The sequence below is a fragment of the Equus przewalskii genome, chromosome 2 (assembly GCF_037783145.1).
Source record: "Equus przewalskii isolate Varuska chromosome 2, EquPr2, whole genome shotgun sequence".
Taxonomy (NCBI): Eukaryota; Metazoa; Chordata; class Mammalia; order Perissodactyla; family Equidae; genus Equus; species Equus przewalskii.
This window is the reverse complement of record NC_091832.1, coordinates 19,654,528-19,672,246: the sequence shown is the minus strand read 5'-3', so window position 1 is coordinate 19,672,246 and position 17,719 is coordinate 19,654,528. Positions and strand designations below refer to the sequence as shown.

The window sequence follows — 17,719 nt, the reverse complement described above, 5'->3', positions numbered from 1 at the left end:
CGTTCAGGAAACCTTTTTCTCTTGGTACCCCATTTGATACCATGTCTAACATGCTGCCTACTCAATTATCTTGGTCCAAGTTCATTATAAACAACCTTAAGTTCTCCTTGACTATTTTATTCTCGCTCAGTTGGAAAGATAGTCTAATAAGATCTAAAAGCAAGATAATAAATTAGCTCATTCCTGGGAAGAGGCAAAAAGATCAAGTACTGGGAGTCATGTCAATCACTCAAGGACCCCAAACCAGATGAGGCCATGATGTTGCCTCTGCCGCCAGGCACACTCCAGTCCACAAAACACACTCTCAGCCTTTGTTTCTAGACCTAAATTCCTCTGGAACAAAGCTCGACTGTTACAGTGGAGTCTGGGTGTAACCACCACTGTGTCATCAGTTGGCTCTTTTTGCAGTGTGACAGTTGTTTTACTACACCTGCTACTTTGGGAAAAAGATAACTGAATGCTCCCAGATGACATCACATATCCCATAAGGCCCAATACTGCTCTATCTGAAGCCAACAAGCAGGTCATCAGAGAATCTGCACAGCAGTACACACACACCAAAATAAATGCATCTATGCACTAAAAGCAGACAAACTGACATGCAAGCTGCAACTAGGACGCTGCAGGTTCAGCAGAATGGAAGACACCCTCCCTGCTTGGCTCCCTGGAGAAGGAAAGCCATTCTGTCAGCTTCCAGAACACCAGTGAGCTCAAGACAGTTCTGCCACCGCAGCAGCAGGAAGAGAGGCTTGACTCTGTGTACTCCCTGGGGGACACCAAGGCCCCACGGGCTTCTTCCTCTTTATGAAAGAAGTGGCACAAGCTTCAAGTGTTACTGCAAAGTCTGAAATTCTAATATGCCTTGAATTTAGACACATAGAAGGTTTTAGAGACAAATGAAATAAAGAGAACAGACCAAAATTAGCACAAGATGCTCCAAGCAGCAGCAACTATAGCTTTGTAAGGTTGAATCAAGAGGTATAAAAGACGATGTGAAGGGAGACAGATGCGGTCCAGTTCTCAACTACCCACACTCCTGGAAAGAACAGACACATCAAATCCTAAACCAGACTTCTAAAGCCTGGTGTGTGAGCTTGCTCTGTGGTTGCTTTCCTCACGATGTTGGATCAAGGCAGACCCACATTAAAATCAATCTTATACATTTTCCAGGGACAAGAGATGTTTGAGAAGGATTCTAGAGGTCTGCCAGATGGTACGTCGGGACACTAAACATTTCCAAAGGACATAATCCACGTGTAAGCGGGGGTTGCTGGAGTTCCCACTCCAGCCGTGGGAAGCCTCCCCCAGGCACCTCCCTAGCAAACAGAGGCCCACAGCTCTGCCCAGCAGGCGCGGTGAACTGCGTGGTGTGGAAGCCCAGACTCACTCGTGCTTGCTGATGGTGAGCGGGGGAAGGCCTGGGTCGACCTGACAAAACTGCATTCGAGAACAAATGTCCTTATAGTCCTGGTTCCTCCTCTCACACTCCTCTGTGTGGGCGGCCAAGTGAGAATTCACAACGCAGATGCTGGTGTTGTGGAACCGGAACCTGATGGCCACGCCTCCTTTGTTGCCCTATGAAAAGGAGCCCAGAAAAATCCAATTCACACCTTAACTGTGTTAGTCATTTAAAGCTGCAAACTTCCAAAGTGTTTTCTCCTAATTAGTCTTCATAATCACCCTGTGAGGTCAGTAAAGCAGTGTTATTGTCTGTATTTCACAGGTAAGAAAACAAACCCAACAAGGCACAATGACTAGCCAGTCAGTGGCAAAGCTGAGTCCACTTTTCACTAAATCGCAGGCAAACCGTGTGCTCTCCCTTCTCCATGGGAAGCTAAGCTCTTGCGGTAGAACCTAGAAGCAGGATTCTAACAATCTCGAGAAGAGGAGGAAACTGCAAACCTATTATCGGCATTCTTTCTTTTCCTTGGTGACCCAACATAGTTTCTGCGACATAGTTCACAGTTTAAATAGAAGGATAAGCTAGAGGCTCCAGAGTGGAGTGAACACAGGGGAATGCGTCAGTTCGGCAAATCAGCCAGCCATTCACTGAAACACGATTTCTGGAGGCCGGCCCCATGGCTGAGTGGTAAAGTTCACGTGCTCCACTTCAGCAGCCCAGGGTTTCGCTGGTTCGGATCCTGAGCACGGACATGGCACTGCTAATCAAGCCATGCTGAGGCAGCATCCCACATGCCACAACTAGAAGGATCCACAACTAAAAATATTCAACCATGTACTGTGGGGCTTTGGGGAGAAAAAGGAAAACTAAAATCTTAAAAAAAAAGAACACGGTTTCTAAATAAATTTCTAAATTCTGCTCAATTGGCCCTGATTGAGGGTACCACTCATCTTGTAGTACCAGCACCCTCAAACTGGGACACACACAGTCATGGTATCATTAGAAACGGGGTCAAGACCTCAGGGATCAAGGACCTCAGCGTGCCACACAGACCATCCGAGAACTCACCATCCTCCCCATGATTCCTGTCCCCACAGTCTCAGCTTCCACTTCTGAGATGTACGCTGCATGTTCCTCTTTGACGTATAATAGGAGCATGATGCCAACCAGTCGGATGAGCTTTATCTGGAAAATAGAGCCAAACGTTCAAGCCACAGCATTGTTAGAAGTTGAAAACAAGGATAAATATCCCAAAGGAAAAGTGGTCTTGAAGCTGGCTGAGAGTGAGAGTGTCCCTCCTTTCCCACCTTACTAGGACACAAGGTAACTACCTGTTCGACTCACTGAGTGTGCTACGTGAGAACCAAACAGCCTACCAGTGCCAAGACTTGCATCGTTCCCACCTACGGGCGCCTCTTCTGGAGCACCCAGAAGTGAAAATCGCACAATAATTACAAGTGGCTTACAATAAAGGTCATAGGAAAAGTGAAAGATTGCCCTAGAATGTCCCTGCGTGGCACCATCAAACCAAAAGGTCCCTCACTCCTCTCTTACCTTTGCGTACTTGGCACCTGGATGAAGACAGTCTGATACAGCTTTGAACCACTCTTCCTCCTTTGGCGTATCTTGGAAGAAAAAGGCTTCCTTACTCAGATCGAGCTCTTGGAACCTATTAGGAGAAACAATCAGTTACACAGTAGAGAAAGTGAACATGAAAGATGACATGTTCTCAGATTGCTTTAGGTGAGAAAATCCGAGCTTTCTAGATAAACTGCAGGACGCTCAGGAGGGAAGAAAAATAAACACCTAGAGCCGAGGAACTAAATGCCAAAGGACTTAGCAGGTGCCTTCACAAGCAACGGCCCACTTCCTCTTCACCACCAGCCTGCGAAGGAGTCGGAAGTGTCCCCCTTCTACATCTGAGATCACTAGTTCATACAAGCACCAAGTGACAAACAGGCTCAAACCCAGGTCTATACAAATACCCAATTCTAGGCCCTTTCCACTTCACCATGCAGGCCTCCTTGCTACCTCCTCTCCACCAACAGTGCCCAGTACAGTGGTGAGAAGACAGTAGGTGTGAAAAAAAAATGACTGACTGATGGAGCTTTTTTTCCTTAAGTTAACCTTCTTTTTCTGGCAAAGATATGTTTACTTTGTGACCAATAAAGTACTGAATTATTTTTTTAAGGTATGCTTTCTGGTGAGGAAGCTTGGCCCTGAGCTAACATCTGTTGCCAATCTTCATCTTTTTTTTTTCCTACCCAAAGCTCCAGTACACAGTTATACATCCCAGTTCTAAGTCCTTCTAGTTCTTCTATGTGGGATGCCACCACAACATGGCTTCATGAGCAGGTCTGCACTCAGGATCCGAACCAGCGAAGCCCTGGCCACCAAAGCGGAGTGTATGAACTTAACCACTATGCCACTGGCCAGCCCCAATAAAGTACTGAATTTTGTCAAAGTAATAAAATTCGGTTCAAGGTGCAATGATGTTAATAGAGTTACACTAAAATTAAATATTAGCATTTAAATGCCAAGCACATCACTTTAATAGTACCAGAAATTTGGTTTTAATTTAATTTAAAATAGTGCCAGAACATCAAACAGAGAAGCAGCTATTATTGAGCACACGCTTGTTTTCTAATTCCTTTACCTGCTGTGAAGACTCAGTTACATATTCACGTCCCCATCCCTTCAACCACAGTATACATCTTGAGGATGTAGAGGCAACTAGAAAAGAAGCACTCACCCTACACAGTACACATCTGGAGCCTCGACACTATGTCTCAGCCAGGGCCGGAGGCATTCTTTGGGGGACTGTCCATTTACATTGTATGTTCCCACAAAAAACCTGTCACCAAAGAAAACTGATCAGTCACTCAGGAGGACTATGGAGATGACAAGGAAAAGCATTTTATGCTGATTTTGCCTCATTTCAGTCTCTCGGGAGTGGAATTTTACAAAATAAGAAATGTCACATCTAACCTAGACCAATGACTGTGGCACCAACGGGTTACTTGCAATCTGCCATACTATTTGTTGCTTTTGTGATAATTTCAAACAGTGTAAGTCTACTCTGAACATTCCTATTTAGCTTTAACAGTCATTAGGGAGCCATAACTCACAAGATGATTCTTTACTGTGTATGCTACTGGAAAGCACCGTGGTAATTACATTCGGAAGGAAAGCAACACCAGGGTTCAAAAGGCTATTTTTTCACCATAATTCACTGTTTATATCCCTAGAAGCTATGTTACTTTGTCTTATAGTCCCAATGCAATCACTTTAAAAGATATGGCAGAATCCCACATCCCTTATTCATTTAACTTTCAGTAATCCTGTCTAAAAAGATTACCAAACACTATTTTATTTTACTAACTTCAATTTAAATGACTTTCTTCAAAGGCCCAGAAAGGCCAAGGGATAGAGAGGGACAGGCAAAGATTGAGGCATTTCTCCTCCTTCTGCACCCGTATATCTTTTCAAACATTTCTGTAACTATTTGCAAGCTGGGTCACTCCCACTATACCACACCCGTCACAGTGCCTGGCCAGAAAAGCCCCAGAATAAATGCCTGCTAATGAAGAGGGAAAAGAATCACTCATTTAGAAAATGATGGGTATGGGGGTGAGGTGAGGGGATGCTTAAATTTCACAGAGCTGAACGATCATTTTGCTATGAAAACAGTCTAAGACCCAGTTAGCTACCTGAAATTCTGAATGTAGGTATAATCCTCTTCTCTCTGCACGAGCTCTGATTTCACCAATGTGTCTCGCAGTCCAAACTTCTGCATGGATAAAATATGAGCCTTGTCTGATACCGTGATAGTGGAGGAGCGAACCATGTCGGTAATTTCAGACTTGGATTTATTCTGTCTAGAAAAAAAAATTTTTTTAATCATATTTTGATGAGCCCTCCATGACAAAATACGTGAATGTAAAGCTAGAAGGTTCTACACACACCATCTGAGTCACAGAAGACTAAAGGGGGCCAAAGGAAAACTCGTTTGCTAAAACAACACTATCTCTATATAGAATTAAATGAACTCATATGTCGTTGATTGTACAGTATATTGGTCCAGAGATCTTCTGATCATAGATTCACAGAATCTTTGATCAGAAGGGGACCTTGAAGATTATCTAACCGAATACCTTCATTTTTCAAATGAGAAAAATGAGACTGAGCATCATCAATGATTCACCCTGTTGGATGAAGGCAGAGTGTGGACAGATTAGAACTCAGGTTGGACAACGCTCTTTCTGGACCCTAGTGTCTCACATAACAAGACTATAAAACTATCCAGATCCTTTGACTTGGTAAGTCTACTGTATTCCATAGGACTAATCTGAAATAAAAAGAAAGGCTGTGAAAATTTGTATTCCACTATTATTTATGTAGTTTTAATAGTCGTATTAAAAAGTATTCAAATACCAACATTTAAAGTTAAGCAAGGTTTGACATATTTACCTAACAGAATCCTAATAATGGCTCAAGAAGCTTTCAGTGAAGACTACTTAATGAATTAAGATATTTAAAGCACCTGAAACAATTTCTGACACCGAATAAATGCCACACAAGTGTTTGACATTACTGTCGTCATGTACATACTAATTAAGGCTATGTAAAAGTATCTATGTAAACCAAGAAGGCTCGAAAGTGACTTGAGAATGACAGATCCAGCTACATTTAAAGTGCAGGGACCGTTCACTGTTGCTTAGGTGCATAATTAAAATAATGACACAAATCAAGTTTCATCTTGACTAGATGGTTCTGGCTATGAACAGTAGGGGGCACTGGAGCACAGACGAAATAGAACAGCACATAGTGAAAAAAAAAAATGGAATAAGGAACTATCTTGAAAGTCAGGAGACTCCTAAAAGAATGGGAGGGAGAAATCCAAATGTTTCTGATCGTCTACATTTCTAAGGCAGGATCAGACGCCAGTTTCAAATCTAGAGCCACTACTTGCTTGTTCTGGATCCTGGGTGAGTCACATAACCTCTCTCCTTCACCTGTTTCCTTAGCTGAAAGACAGAGAAAACGATGGCACCCACCTCTCAGGTGAAAACAAGATAATCCACGTAAGCTCATGGCGGCTGCCTACACAGTAAACGCACAATCAATGTCCAACATTTCTTTTTTTCTTTTTAAGATTTTTTATTTTTTTCCTTTTTCTCCCCAAAGCCCCCCCGTACACAGTTGTATATTCTTCGTTGTGGGTCCTTCTAGTTGTGGCATGTGGGATGCTTCCTTAGCGTGGTTTGATGAGCAGTGCCATGTCCGCACCCAGGATTCGAACCAACGAAACACTGGGCCGCCTGCAGCAGAGCGCGCGAACTTAACCACTTGGCCACGGGGCCAGCCCCTGTCCAACATTTCTTAGGCCAGCGGCCCCCAGGCAACATCACGCACGGGAATGATCTCAGCTCTACAACGAGGAAAACCTCGGCCCTAAGAGGTACACACAAAGGGAGAGCCGCATTACCTTGGGAGCAAGTCTTCTGGTTTATCCTGACCCCAGGAGCTCTGGTCCACAAACAGGCCTTTCCCATTTGGCCTCAAATCATCAAAGTGAGAACTACCTGAGAAGAGAGGGGGAAGGAATTAAAACACAAACATACACTTCAACATACAGACCACAGCTTCTCAGTTGTCACTGGTTGTCCACATATGGCTTGAAAGTGTAGGAAAGGCCTATGGTCATGTCCAGGTGAGGCTCCCACAGAGCACACAAAGAGGAAAAAAAAGTATTTCATCCGATGTCTTTACTGCTGAAAACATACCTCTCCCAGCTAGTCCGACTCCTTTCTCTTGGAGACGGAGTACATTATAAAAAGGATAAAGCCGTGGGCCAGCCCAGTGGTGTAGAGGTTAAGTTCACGTACTCCACTTTGGCAGCCCAGAGTTCATGGGTTCAGATTCTGGGTGTGGACCTACACACCACTCATCAGGCCACGCTGTGGCAGCGTCCCACATACAAAATAGAGGAAGACTGGCACAGATGTTAGCTCAGCGACAATCTTCCGCAAGCAAAAAGAAGAAGATTGGTAACAGATCTTAGCTCAGGGCCGATCTTCCTCAACAACGAACAAGAATAAAGCCATGAAATCTGCAGACCTAAGTTCTATCACCAGCTCGACTATTTATTGACCTTTTGACTTGGGGCAAGTCATCTAACCTCTCCTGATCTCAGCAACTTGACCTGACCTGCCTTCCTCACAGGTTTATTGTAGGGATCAAGTAGTTGACGTGTGAGTAAGCACTTTGAAAACCACAGAACATATTATAAAACATAAGATAGTGATCTTATTACCATTTACTGCAAGTGAGACTTCAATTCCAAGGAGGAAAAAGGCAAGGGTCAGAGATCTAGAACTGGAAAGTGTCTCAGTGCTCTGGAGAAGGAGAAGAATTGTCACTGGCAACAAATTGCCTTGAAAACCAAAGAGCCCAAGGACTTCCAACAAAGACATATTTGGGAAAGTTGTTACACCACAATAAACCTGAAAGGGAAAATTAATCTGCCAATGGCTTCTCTGCTCCTTAAAAGCCAAATCTCTTGTCAACAGGGAACAGCACGAAGAGGCCACAGAGAAAGGCTGCTGTGATACACAGATTGCAAGGAGCACCAGAGACGTGAAACGTCACTGAAGAATTTTGCTTTAAAGACTATTACTAAACATGGATTTTTCACCCATGAATTCACATGAGCCAGAAAAAACAAACAAACTTTGGAGTTGAAAAAGAAAACACAACAGTTTGAAACATGGAAATAATAACATTTCAATGCCTTGAATCAATCACCAAGGCCTTTCCATTTTTCTTCCTAAATGCCTCTCAAATCAATATATTCCTGTCCCCCAATGTCACTATACTAATCCATGTTACCGATATCTCCCTGGAATGACAAAAACCTCAACCAGTCTTCCTGCCTCCTTTCTCACCCCACCCTCTAACCCAACCTGTACACTGTGGCCAGAAGACTTTTTCAAAAAGCAGATCTGATCACATCACTTAAAACCTTTTGAAAGCTCCCTATGGACAACCCCAAACCCCATAATATGGCTGCCAAGTGTCTTCCCAGTCCAGATCCTGCCCACCTCTTCAGCCACATCACTCTCCTCAGTCCTCTGACCCCCTCCCTCCTTGAATGCCAAACTCTAAGTATATTACAGTTACTGCTGTTGTACAAAGATCCCACTAGAACCTGACTTCCTTCTGCCTCACCCTGCTTTATGTGGCTAACGCCTACCCATCCTGTGGCCAGGGTTAGCAAACTTTTTCTCTAAAGGGCCAGAGAGCAAATGCCCTAGGTTTGGCAGGCCTTATAGTCTCTGATCCAACCACTCAATTCTGCCATTATAGTACAAAAGCAGTCATGAGCGTAGTTGTATTTCAATAAAACTTTATTTATGGTCACTGAAATTTGAATATTATATAATTGTCACATATCACAAAATAGTACTCTCTTGTGATTCTTTTCAAACATTTAAAAGCATGAAAATTACTCTTAGCTCACAGGCTGTACAAAAGCGGGCGGCAGGATTTGGCCCACGGACTGCAGTTAGCCACCCCCTGCTGTAGGCCACATCTCAGAGGTCACTTCTAAGAAGCCTTCTCTGATTCCTCCCAGACTGGCCAGATGCCCTGACACTGGTGTTCCCACAGCTCCCTGTGCTTCTCCCATCACAGCCTTGATTGGCGTCTACTGTAACTCTCTCCTCATTAGACCGCGAGCTTATTGAGGACACGACCATCTCCAATCGATTCATCACTGCATCGCCATCATCCAGCATGCCAGCCGGTGCATTCTAAGAAGTTCAATCACTCCACAATTCAATAGAAAATACTAGATGAATGTGGACCTTTATGTGCCTTATATAAATATAATCCCATCTAAGTGCAAGTCTGTAGCTTTCTCTGGAATGTTTCAGATCATCTTTCAGCGAACAAGAAAAATAAGAAAGGGAGAACTAGAGAGAATAGGTTGTTTCTAGAATTCTACAACCCATGGTTAGTTAATTATTTCTGGAAATCAAATCACCAACTGGATTCTACCTCTCTTACTTTACTCTCACTGAACTATAAAGCTTAGAGAACCAAGCGTTTAAGTTAGTGAATGGCATACTGGGACACCTATTAAAATTGCTGAAAACCAAAAAACTGACAATACCAATTGCTGGCAAGGATGTGGAGCAACAGTATCTCTCGTTCATTGACTGTAAGAGTAGAAAATGGTACAGCCACTTTGGAAGTAGTTTGTCAGTTTCTTATAAAACTAAACACAGTCTTATCAAAGGATCCAGCAATCACACACCTAGGCATTTATTGATTTGAAAGTTTATGTCCATATAAAAAGCCTCATGCAAATGTTTACAGCAGCTTTATTCACAATCATCAAAACCTGTAAGCAACCAAGACGCCCTTCAATAGGTGACTGGCTAAACAAACTGTTGTACATCCAAATAATGAAACATTATTCAACAATAAAAAAGAATGCATTAGCCCTATCAAAATTCCAATGGCATTTTTCACAGAAGTAGAACAAATAATTCTAAAATTTGTATAGAACCACAAAAGACCCTGAATAGCCAAAGCAAACTTGAAAAAGAAGAACAAAGCCAGAGGTATCACACTCCCTGATTTCAAACTATACTACAAAGCTATAATAATCAAAACAGTATGGTACTGGCACAAAAACAGACACACAGATCAATGGAGCAGAAAAAAGAGCCCAGAAATAAATCCATACACATAGGGTCAATTAATTTACAACAAAGGAGGCAGGAATATACAATGGGGAAAGGACAGTCTCTTCAATAAATGGTGCTGGGAAAAGTGGACAGGCATGTGCAAAACAATGAAACCAGACAATTATCTTATACCATACACAGAAAGCAACTCAAAATGGATTAAAGACTTAAATGTAAGAACTGAAGCCATAAAACTCCTAGAAGAAAACACAGGCAGTAATCTCCTCGACATAGGTTTTAGTGATGTTTTTTAGATCTGACTCCAAAGGCAGGACAACAAAAGCAAAAATAAACAAATGAAACTACATTGAACTGAAAAGCTTCTGCACAGCAAAGAAAACCATCAACAAAACAAAAAGACAACTTACTGAATGGGAGGAGATATTTGCAAATTATATATCTGATGAGGCATTAATATCCAAAATATATAAAGTACTCATACAACTCACTAACAAAAAAACAAAAAATCCAATTAAAAAATGGACAGAGGATCTGAACAGACATCTTTTCAAAGACATACAGAAGGCCAAGAGGTACATGAAAAGATACTCAACATCATTAGTCACCAGGTAAATGCAAATCAAAACCACAATGAGATAACACCTCACACCTATCAGAATGGCTATTATCAAAAAGACAAAAAATAACAAGTGTTGATAAGGATGTGGAGAAAAAGGAACCCTTGTGTACTGTTGGTGGGAATGTAAATTGGTGCAGCCACTGTGGAAAACAGTATGGAGTTTCCTCAAAAAATTAAAAATAGAAATACCATATGACCTAGCAATCCCACTTCTGGGTATCTATCTGAAGAGAACAAAAACATTAATTCAAAAAGATATATGCACCCCCATGTTCACTACAGCATTATTTACAATAGCCAAAATATGGAAACAACCTAAGTGTCCAGTGACAGATGAATGGACAAAGGTGTGATATATATACACAATGGAATACTACTCAGCTGTAAAAAAGAATGAAATCTTGCCACTTGTGACAACATGGAAGGACCTTGAGAAAATTATGCTAAGCGAAATAAGTCAGACAGATAAAGACAAATACAGCATGATTTCACTTATAGTGGAATCCAAAAGACAAAACAAACAAAACAAAACAAAACCTGGAATCATAGATACAGAGAAGAGGGCAGGGAGATTGGGGAGGCAAAATGGGGGAAGGGGAGCAATACGTACAAACTTCCAGTTATAAAATAAATAAGTCATGGGGATGTAATGTACAACATGGAGAATACAGCAATAATATTGTAGTAACTTTGTACGATGATGGATGGTAATTAGATTTATTGTGGTGATCAGTTTGCAACGTATACAAATGTTGATTCACTATGTTGTACACATGAAACTAATATAATATTGTACGTCAATTATACTTCGATTAAACAAAAGAAGTTATCAAGCCACAAAAAGATATGAATGAATATTAAATGCATATTGCTAAATGAAAGAAGCCAGTCTGAAAAGGCTACATACTATATGATTCCAATTATATAACATTCCAGACAAGGCAAAACTATAGAGATGGTAAACAGATCAGCGGTTGCCAGGGGTTGGGGCTGGGGTAAGGATTAAATAAGTGAGGCACAGGGGGCTTTTTAGGACAGTGAAACTAAACTGGAAGAAACTATAATGGTGGATACATGACACTATATATGACTTTCAAAACCCATAGGACTTGACAGCACAAAGTGAACCTTAATGTATCCAAATTTTTTTTAAAAATCATTTTGGAGGTCAGGGATCCTGGGGTGAAACGCAGAAAATGACAAAAGAATCTACCTACATTACAAATGTGTGAAACAACCTCACTGGAGGTGGGATAAAAAGTGCTGACCTAAGTACCTTTGGAAATATGTGGAGCCTGCAAGACTGAAGGCAAAAGGAACCGCATGCAAGCGCTGTACTCCAGTTGATAATGCTGTTTCCCACGGGTGTGGGTTAACAACTCGGAAGCCACTAGACGTGCACACTGGGACTGAAGAATGAAGCCAATGCACGGCAGATGGCGAGGGCCAGGTCCCCACTGCTGGAGGAGGAGGTTCCAGACAAGCAAGGAGGAAGCTGGAATGCTCCATGTGGGAATGGATTCGAGCTGGAGACATCAATATGAACTCATGTTGACCTTAATATAGAGATGGTTACATTTAGAAACACACACACACACACAGGTAAGTATACACACAAATGTTTCCTTGCTCTGTCACCTAAGAGGGCCTAGAAGCAAGGACATACTAGTAGCAAGGACCACACTTAACACCCAGATCTTGGTTTCTAATACCATTCTCCAACACAAGGAACCAGGGCTCCCTCAGACATGGTTATTCTGGGACTGGGGCAGGAAATACACAAGATGAGCCCAGAGCATTTTGTAGGTGCCAGAAAACAAGAAAGTGTTCAAAAACACGAAAATAAAACACCCACGGGGATGGGGGTATGTCAAAGGGACACAGGAGCCAACCAAAAGAGCTCCAAGGGCCATGATTGGAATAATTTGAGCAACAAAATAAATAAAGTAGCATTGGATTATAATGCAAAGTACAAAATAAGTATCCATCAGTCCAAGTTGACACAAATAAATTGAATAAAAAAATAAATGGAGGAGAAGAGACAAATCTCCTCTGGAGAATTCCAAATAATTTAGGTGAATCCTCTGCCTGCAAGGAGGCAGAGCACAGCTGCCCTTCCCTGAGTGTGGGCTGTGCACAGTGACTGCTTCCACAGCGGACAGCGTGGCAGGGGGGAAGGACGAACGACAGTGGAGAAACTTGGCCAACAGGACCTCAGCCGGGTGCTCGAGGTTCACGCCAACAGTGACAGGTCATGTTGACGGCACGTACCCTCAAGATGCTGTGATGCAAAGGACACTTCACTTCTGTGGACTTCCTCCCCAAACCTGTAAAACCAGTCCAACCGTGGGGAAAACACCAGACACATCCAAATCAAGGGTCATTCCACAAAATATCTCATCAGTACTCCTCAAAACTACCAACGTCGTCAAAAGCAAGGAACACCCACAATGAGAAACGGTCACAGCCTTGAAGAGCCTGAGGAGACACGAGGACGACACATAATGTGGTACCCTAGACAGGACCCTAGAACAGAAACAGGACCTAAGCTCAAAACAAAGGAAATCTGAATAAAGGATGGACTGCAGTTAATAATAATGTACGGATATTGGTTCATTAATTGTGAAAAATGTGCTATAACTAATGTAAGATAATAATAGCGGAGACTGGGTGCGGGATAAATGGCATCTCTCTGTGCTATCTTCACGATTTTTTTGAGACTCTAATACTGTTCTAAAATAAAAATGTTTATTTTTTAAAAAGGCGTACTGGGAACTGAAATCAAAACTCTCTGAAAGGCTCACCCAGCCTCTGCCTCACTTCCCACTCTCTTCTCAACTGCCTGCAACGGGGCCTCGGGCCCCGCCCCCCACGGCGACTGCTGGTGTGAAGCTACTGGACAGTCTTCCTTGTTGTCATATCCGAGGGTCAAGTCCCAGTTTTCAGCTAAGCCCGCGTCACCCTCTTTGGCAGCACTTGAAATATGACTGCTCCCTCCTCTGGTAAACGCCTTTTTCAGTCCTTGAAGCCTCCTCGTTTTCTCTCCCCTACCCGACCTCCCAGCCCTGGAATGACTCCAGGCTACGTCCTGGGATGACCTCTTCTCTAATGCCACTCTTCCTCATCTAGGTGACCTCATGTAGTCTCACGGTTTTAAAAGCCAGCTACCTGCTGATCATTCCCAAATTTACATCTCCAGACAGGGCCTGTCACCTGAGCTCCAGATTCTTATATTCTGCTTCCCCTCTTAGTCTTCCTCATCTCAGTAAATGGCACCATCGTCAACCAGCTGCTCAGAACACCTAACACTCCCTTGTGACTCCTCTTTTGTCCCCTCACACCCCTATCCAGCTCATCAGCAGTTCAGGCAACTTCTACCTTCAAAAACATACCCAGAAGCTCTCACCGAGACAACAGTAAGAAAGCGCATCACTGCATCAGATGAAGTAACTTCCCTGCTTAAAACTTTCAGACAGCTTCCCACCACACTCAGAATAAAACCCAACCTCCTGAATGGAGTTGATAAGGCCTTACCTAATCCAGCCTCCAGGCCTCTCTGGCCTCAGCCTTCACACTACCTCACCGGGTCAGATCAAGTCACACTTCCTTTTTTTGCTGTTCTGGAGCGTGTCAAGCTCATTCCCAACTAGGTGCCTTTGCTCTCACTGGTCCCTTTGCCTGGAATGCTTTTCCTCCAGATCTCCATGTTGCTCACTCCATTTCTTTTTTTTTTTTTTTTAAGATTTTTTTTAATTTTTTCCTTTTTCTCCCCAAAGCCCCCCGTACATAGTTGTATATTCTTCGTTGTGGGTCCTTCTAGTTGTGGCATGTGGGACGCTGCCTCAGCGTGGTTTGATGAGCAGTGCCATGTCCGCGCCCAGGATTCAAACCAACGAAACACTGGGCCGCCTGCAGCAGAGCTCGCGAACTCAACCACTCGGCCACAGGGCCAGCCCCTGCTCAGTCCATTTCATTCAGGCCTCCGCTCAACTGTCAGTAGCTCTGACACCCCATTTAAACCGGGCCCACCACCCCACATCACTCTATCCCCTTACTCCAGGGGTTCCTAAACTTTCTTGGTTCACAGCACCCTTACCGCCTCCATAATTTTTTCAAGGTACCTCTAGGCCAAAAGACGTACGTAACAGTTCTGTTTTAGTTAGGGCCAAATAAATTACTAAGTACTTAAGTCCTAACAACTTAGTAGCAGTTTGAAAAAACACACATAGATAGAAAGAAAAAATAGGACTTCTATTTCATTTTAAATACCCACCATTACTTAATGAGATGTGTGTGCCTGTTGGGTACTGCACAACTTCTCAACCCTGGGACTCAGACTGGACACCACACACGATGCTCCGCATTGATCTGGGCGTGGTACTTGTTTTTGATCACAGGAGCCACCAAAAACCCAGCTTCACAAAGACAGGACGTCATCAAAAGGAATGCAGCACCGTCTAAGGTTGAAACTGTGAACTACCTCAAGCTAGAAATTCATCTGATGTTCCAACAGATGTCAGACAGTATCCGTGTTTACCTTCAAAATTGTAAACATCCCTCAGTGCCCCTGTGTGTTCAATGCAGAGCCCCAGGGTGCCTCAGCAAACAGTTTGGGAACCACAACCTGGCTACTTAAATTTTTCCTCTTAGTACTAACACCATTTGCTACTGAATCTTATACGTATTCATTGGTTTATTGGATGCTCTTTCCATGAAAATGTAAGCTTTACGAGGCAGGGACTTTGTCTTCTTTCTGCTATTTCCCAGGGACCTGGAACAGCACCTGGTGCATAGTAGGTTCACAATGTGTTAAATGCATGAAAGTTTCAGGAAACGTAAGCTGACATCTAACTCTACCATTATCTTCCTGTTTAACAAGATACTTCCTCTCTTTGGGTGTTAGTTTTTTCATCTATAAAGTAGGATCTTTAATATAAATATCTCATGGGGCTTTACAATATGCAAAAGCAAACTAAGGAATACCGGTTAGGAGCTCTGTTTCTGCATGTGAGCGCTTTCTAAGGACTCCTTCAGGATTTTGGTTTTGGGGGTAGTTCCTACCAACAGCCAGACTGAAAAGACATCTCCTGAAGACAAGTGGTTTTGTCCCTGTGGATTCAATTACGTCCATGAGTGGGCAACGTACTGAGTGGAAAATTGCCTTGCAGACCTACATCTTGTCAACGTCCTCACACCATCTCTCTCTGGACACGGTCCAGCAAGGACTGGAACATCTTCATTCATGACTCTATGTATGGAAACTTTAAAGGATGATTCGGGGGATTTCCAGCCACAGGGTAGTCTTCTCGGAATCTCTTCTTTCCTGAATCTGGCAGGAAGCTGGCTGTCAGCAGCTCTTCTACCAAGTTTACCATCACACAGCCCCACGCTTCCCTCTGTGGCCACAGCTTCCTGTCCCTCCTCCGCTCCTGCTTCCCTACTCCCACTCTGCTCTTTTTCCAACCTCAAACCTCCGATCCTTTGTCTCCCAATCTAATAGGTGATATCTGAGAATTTGCCTCTCTTCCCATGTCCTGTTACCAAGTCCGATAAATCCTCTCTCCTAAATATTTTTATACCTGAGCCCCTTCTCTATCCTTACTACCACGCCTTAGTTTAGGCCCTTAATATTTCTGGAAAGCACCTTCAATGACTTCTCTGCCTCCATTCTCACTCCCTCCGGCCCATTCTGCCAAGATCTAGAAGAAAGCACAAATCTGAACAGGTCATTCCTGCATGTAAAATCCTTCAATAACTTGCATCACCTTTGGAATAAAACCCAAACCTCTAAGTATTACATACAAGAACCTTTATAATTAGCCCCAGACTACCTTCCAGCCCCATCTCTCACCCCCCAATTCGGTCACACCAAAATTATTTATCTTTTTCGATGATGCCTCCTCACCCCACCCCTGATTCTGGGTGTATCCTGACCACCCCTCCATCCCACCTTCATGCAGTGAACTCCAAACGCATCCTTCAAGACTCGGCGCAGGAGTCGTCTCCTTCGACAGCCTTCTCTGGCCCTCTCCTCACAGTCTCATATACCCAGGGCATAGCGCATCAAGGCACTCCCCATAAAGGCAGTCTTTAGCCCTTTTCATTTGTCTCACATCTCTGGCTAGACCACATGCGTCTTGGAGCAGGGGATGATGTTTTTCTTCTGTGGCCCCCGGCTCACCATATATATGCAACATACCAGGTTGTCAGTAAACAAACACCGAACAAAGAGCCATAGAGCAGACACTCAGGTGTCAGTTCTGGGGGCCTTCTCGATGACCACCTTTCACGCCTACCATTGAAACCATTTCCGGTAAGAGCCTACAGAGTAGGTCAACCAGAGCAACAGCAGCAGCTCGATCTGGGTGCATAAGAGTGCAGAAGTGTTGTATTTTTCTTGCGAATTCTGTGCATTGCACTGCACATCCTACAAAAGCAAAACCCCTCTCCCATGCCTGGCTAAACAGATCACATTGAGGCTCCTTCCTTCGCCCACATGGCGGGAGAGCCTAGTACAGATCTGCAGTCCCTTAGCTGAAACCCTTGGGGCCAAGTGTATTTTGGAATTCAGAATTGGGGGAATTTTAGAAAGATGCTACATTATCTGTGGCAAATATTATACAACATCCTCAGCAGAGTCTGAGGCAACACCCACTAACCAAACACTCATATTTCCACAGTGCACTTCATGAGCCGTAAGACTCAGTGGGATACATAAAGGCTATAAATAGGATCGTGCAGTTCACACGAGGCTTCCCTGCCAAACTGAACTTGGACCAAACTTACACGCAAAGTTCTTTTCAGTCTTTAGAGATTCTAGGACTTCAGAACTGCTGATAAAGGACTGAGGATGGTAGTTAAGAGCATGGCCTGACATATCTATCTGCATTAGAAGGGATTGGAATATATGTCTGTGTACATACATAACACGTTTATAAATATACATATATACTTATATAGACACATACACCTACACATGGA

The 17,719-nt window shown here is 43.3% G+C and overlaps 1 protein-coding gene across 1 annotated transcript in view; it reads right to left on the bottom strand.

The window, feature by feature from the left end:
* The window catches only part of INPP5B (inositol polyphosphate-5-phosphatase B), a 48,717-nt gene that overhangs the window by 14,238 nt on the left and 16,760 nt on the right, over positions 1–17,719 (bottom strand). The window contains 6 exon segments of the mRNA XM_070610306.1: positions 1,388–1,575; positions 2,471–2,587; positions 2,957–3,071; positions 4,155–4,256; positions 5,113–5,280; positions 6,891–6,987. Of these exon segments, the coding sequence (XP_070466407.1) occupies positions 1,388–1,575; positions 2,471–2,587; positions 2,957–3,071; positions 4,155–4,256; positions 5,113–5,280; positions 6,891–6,987 (787 nt within the window).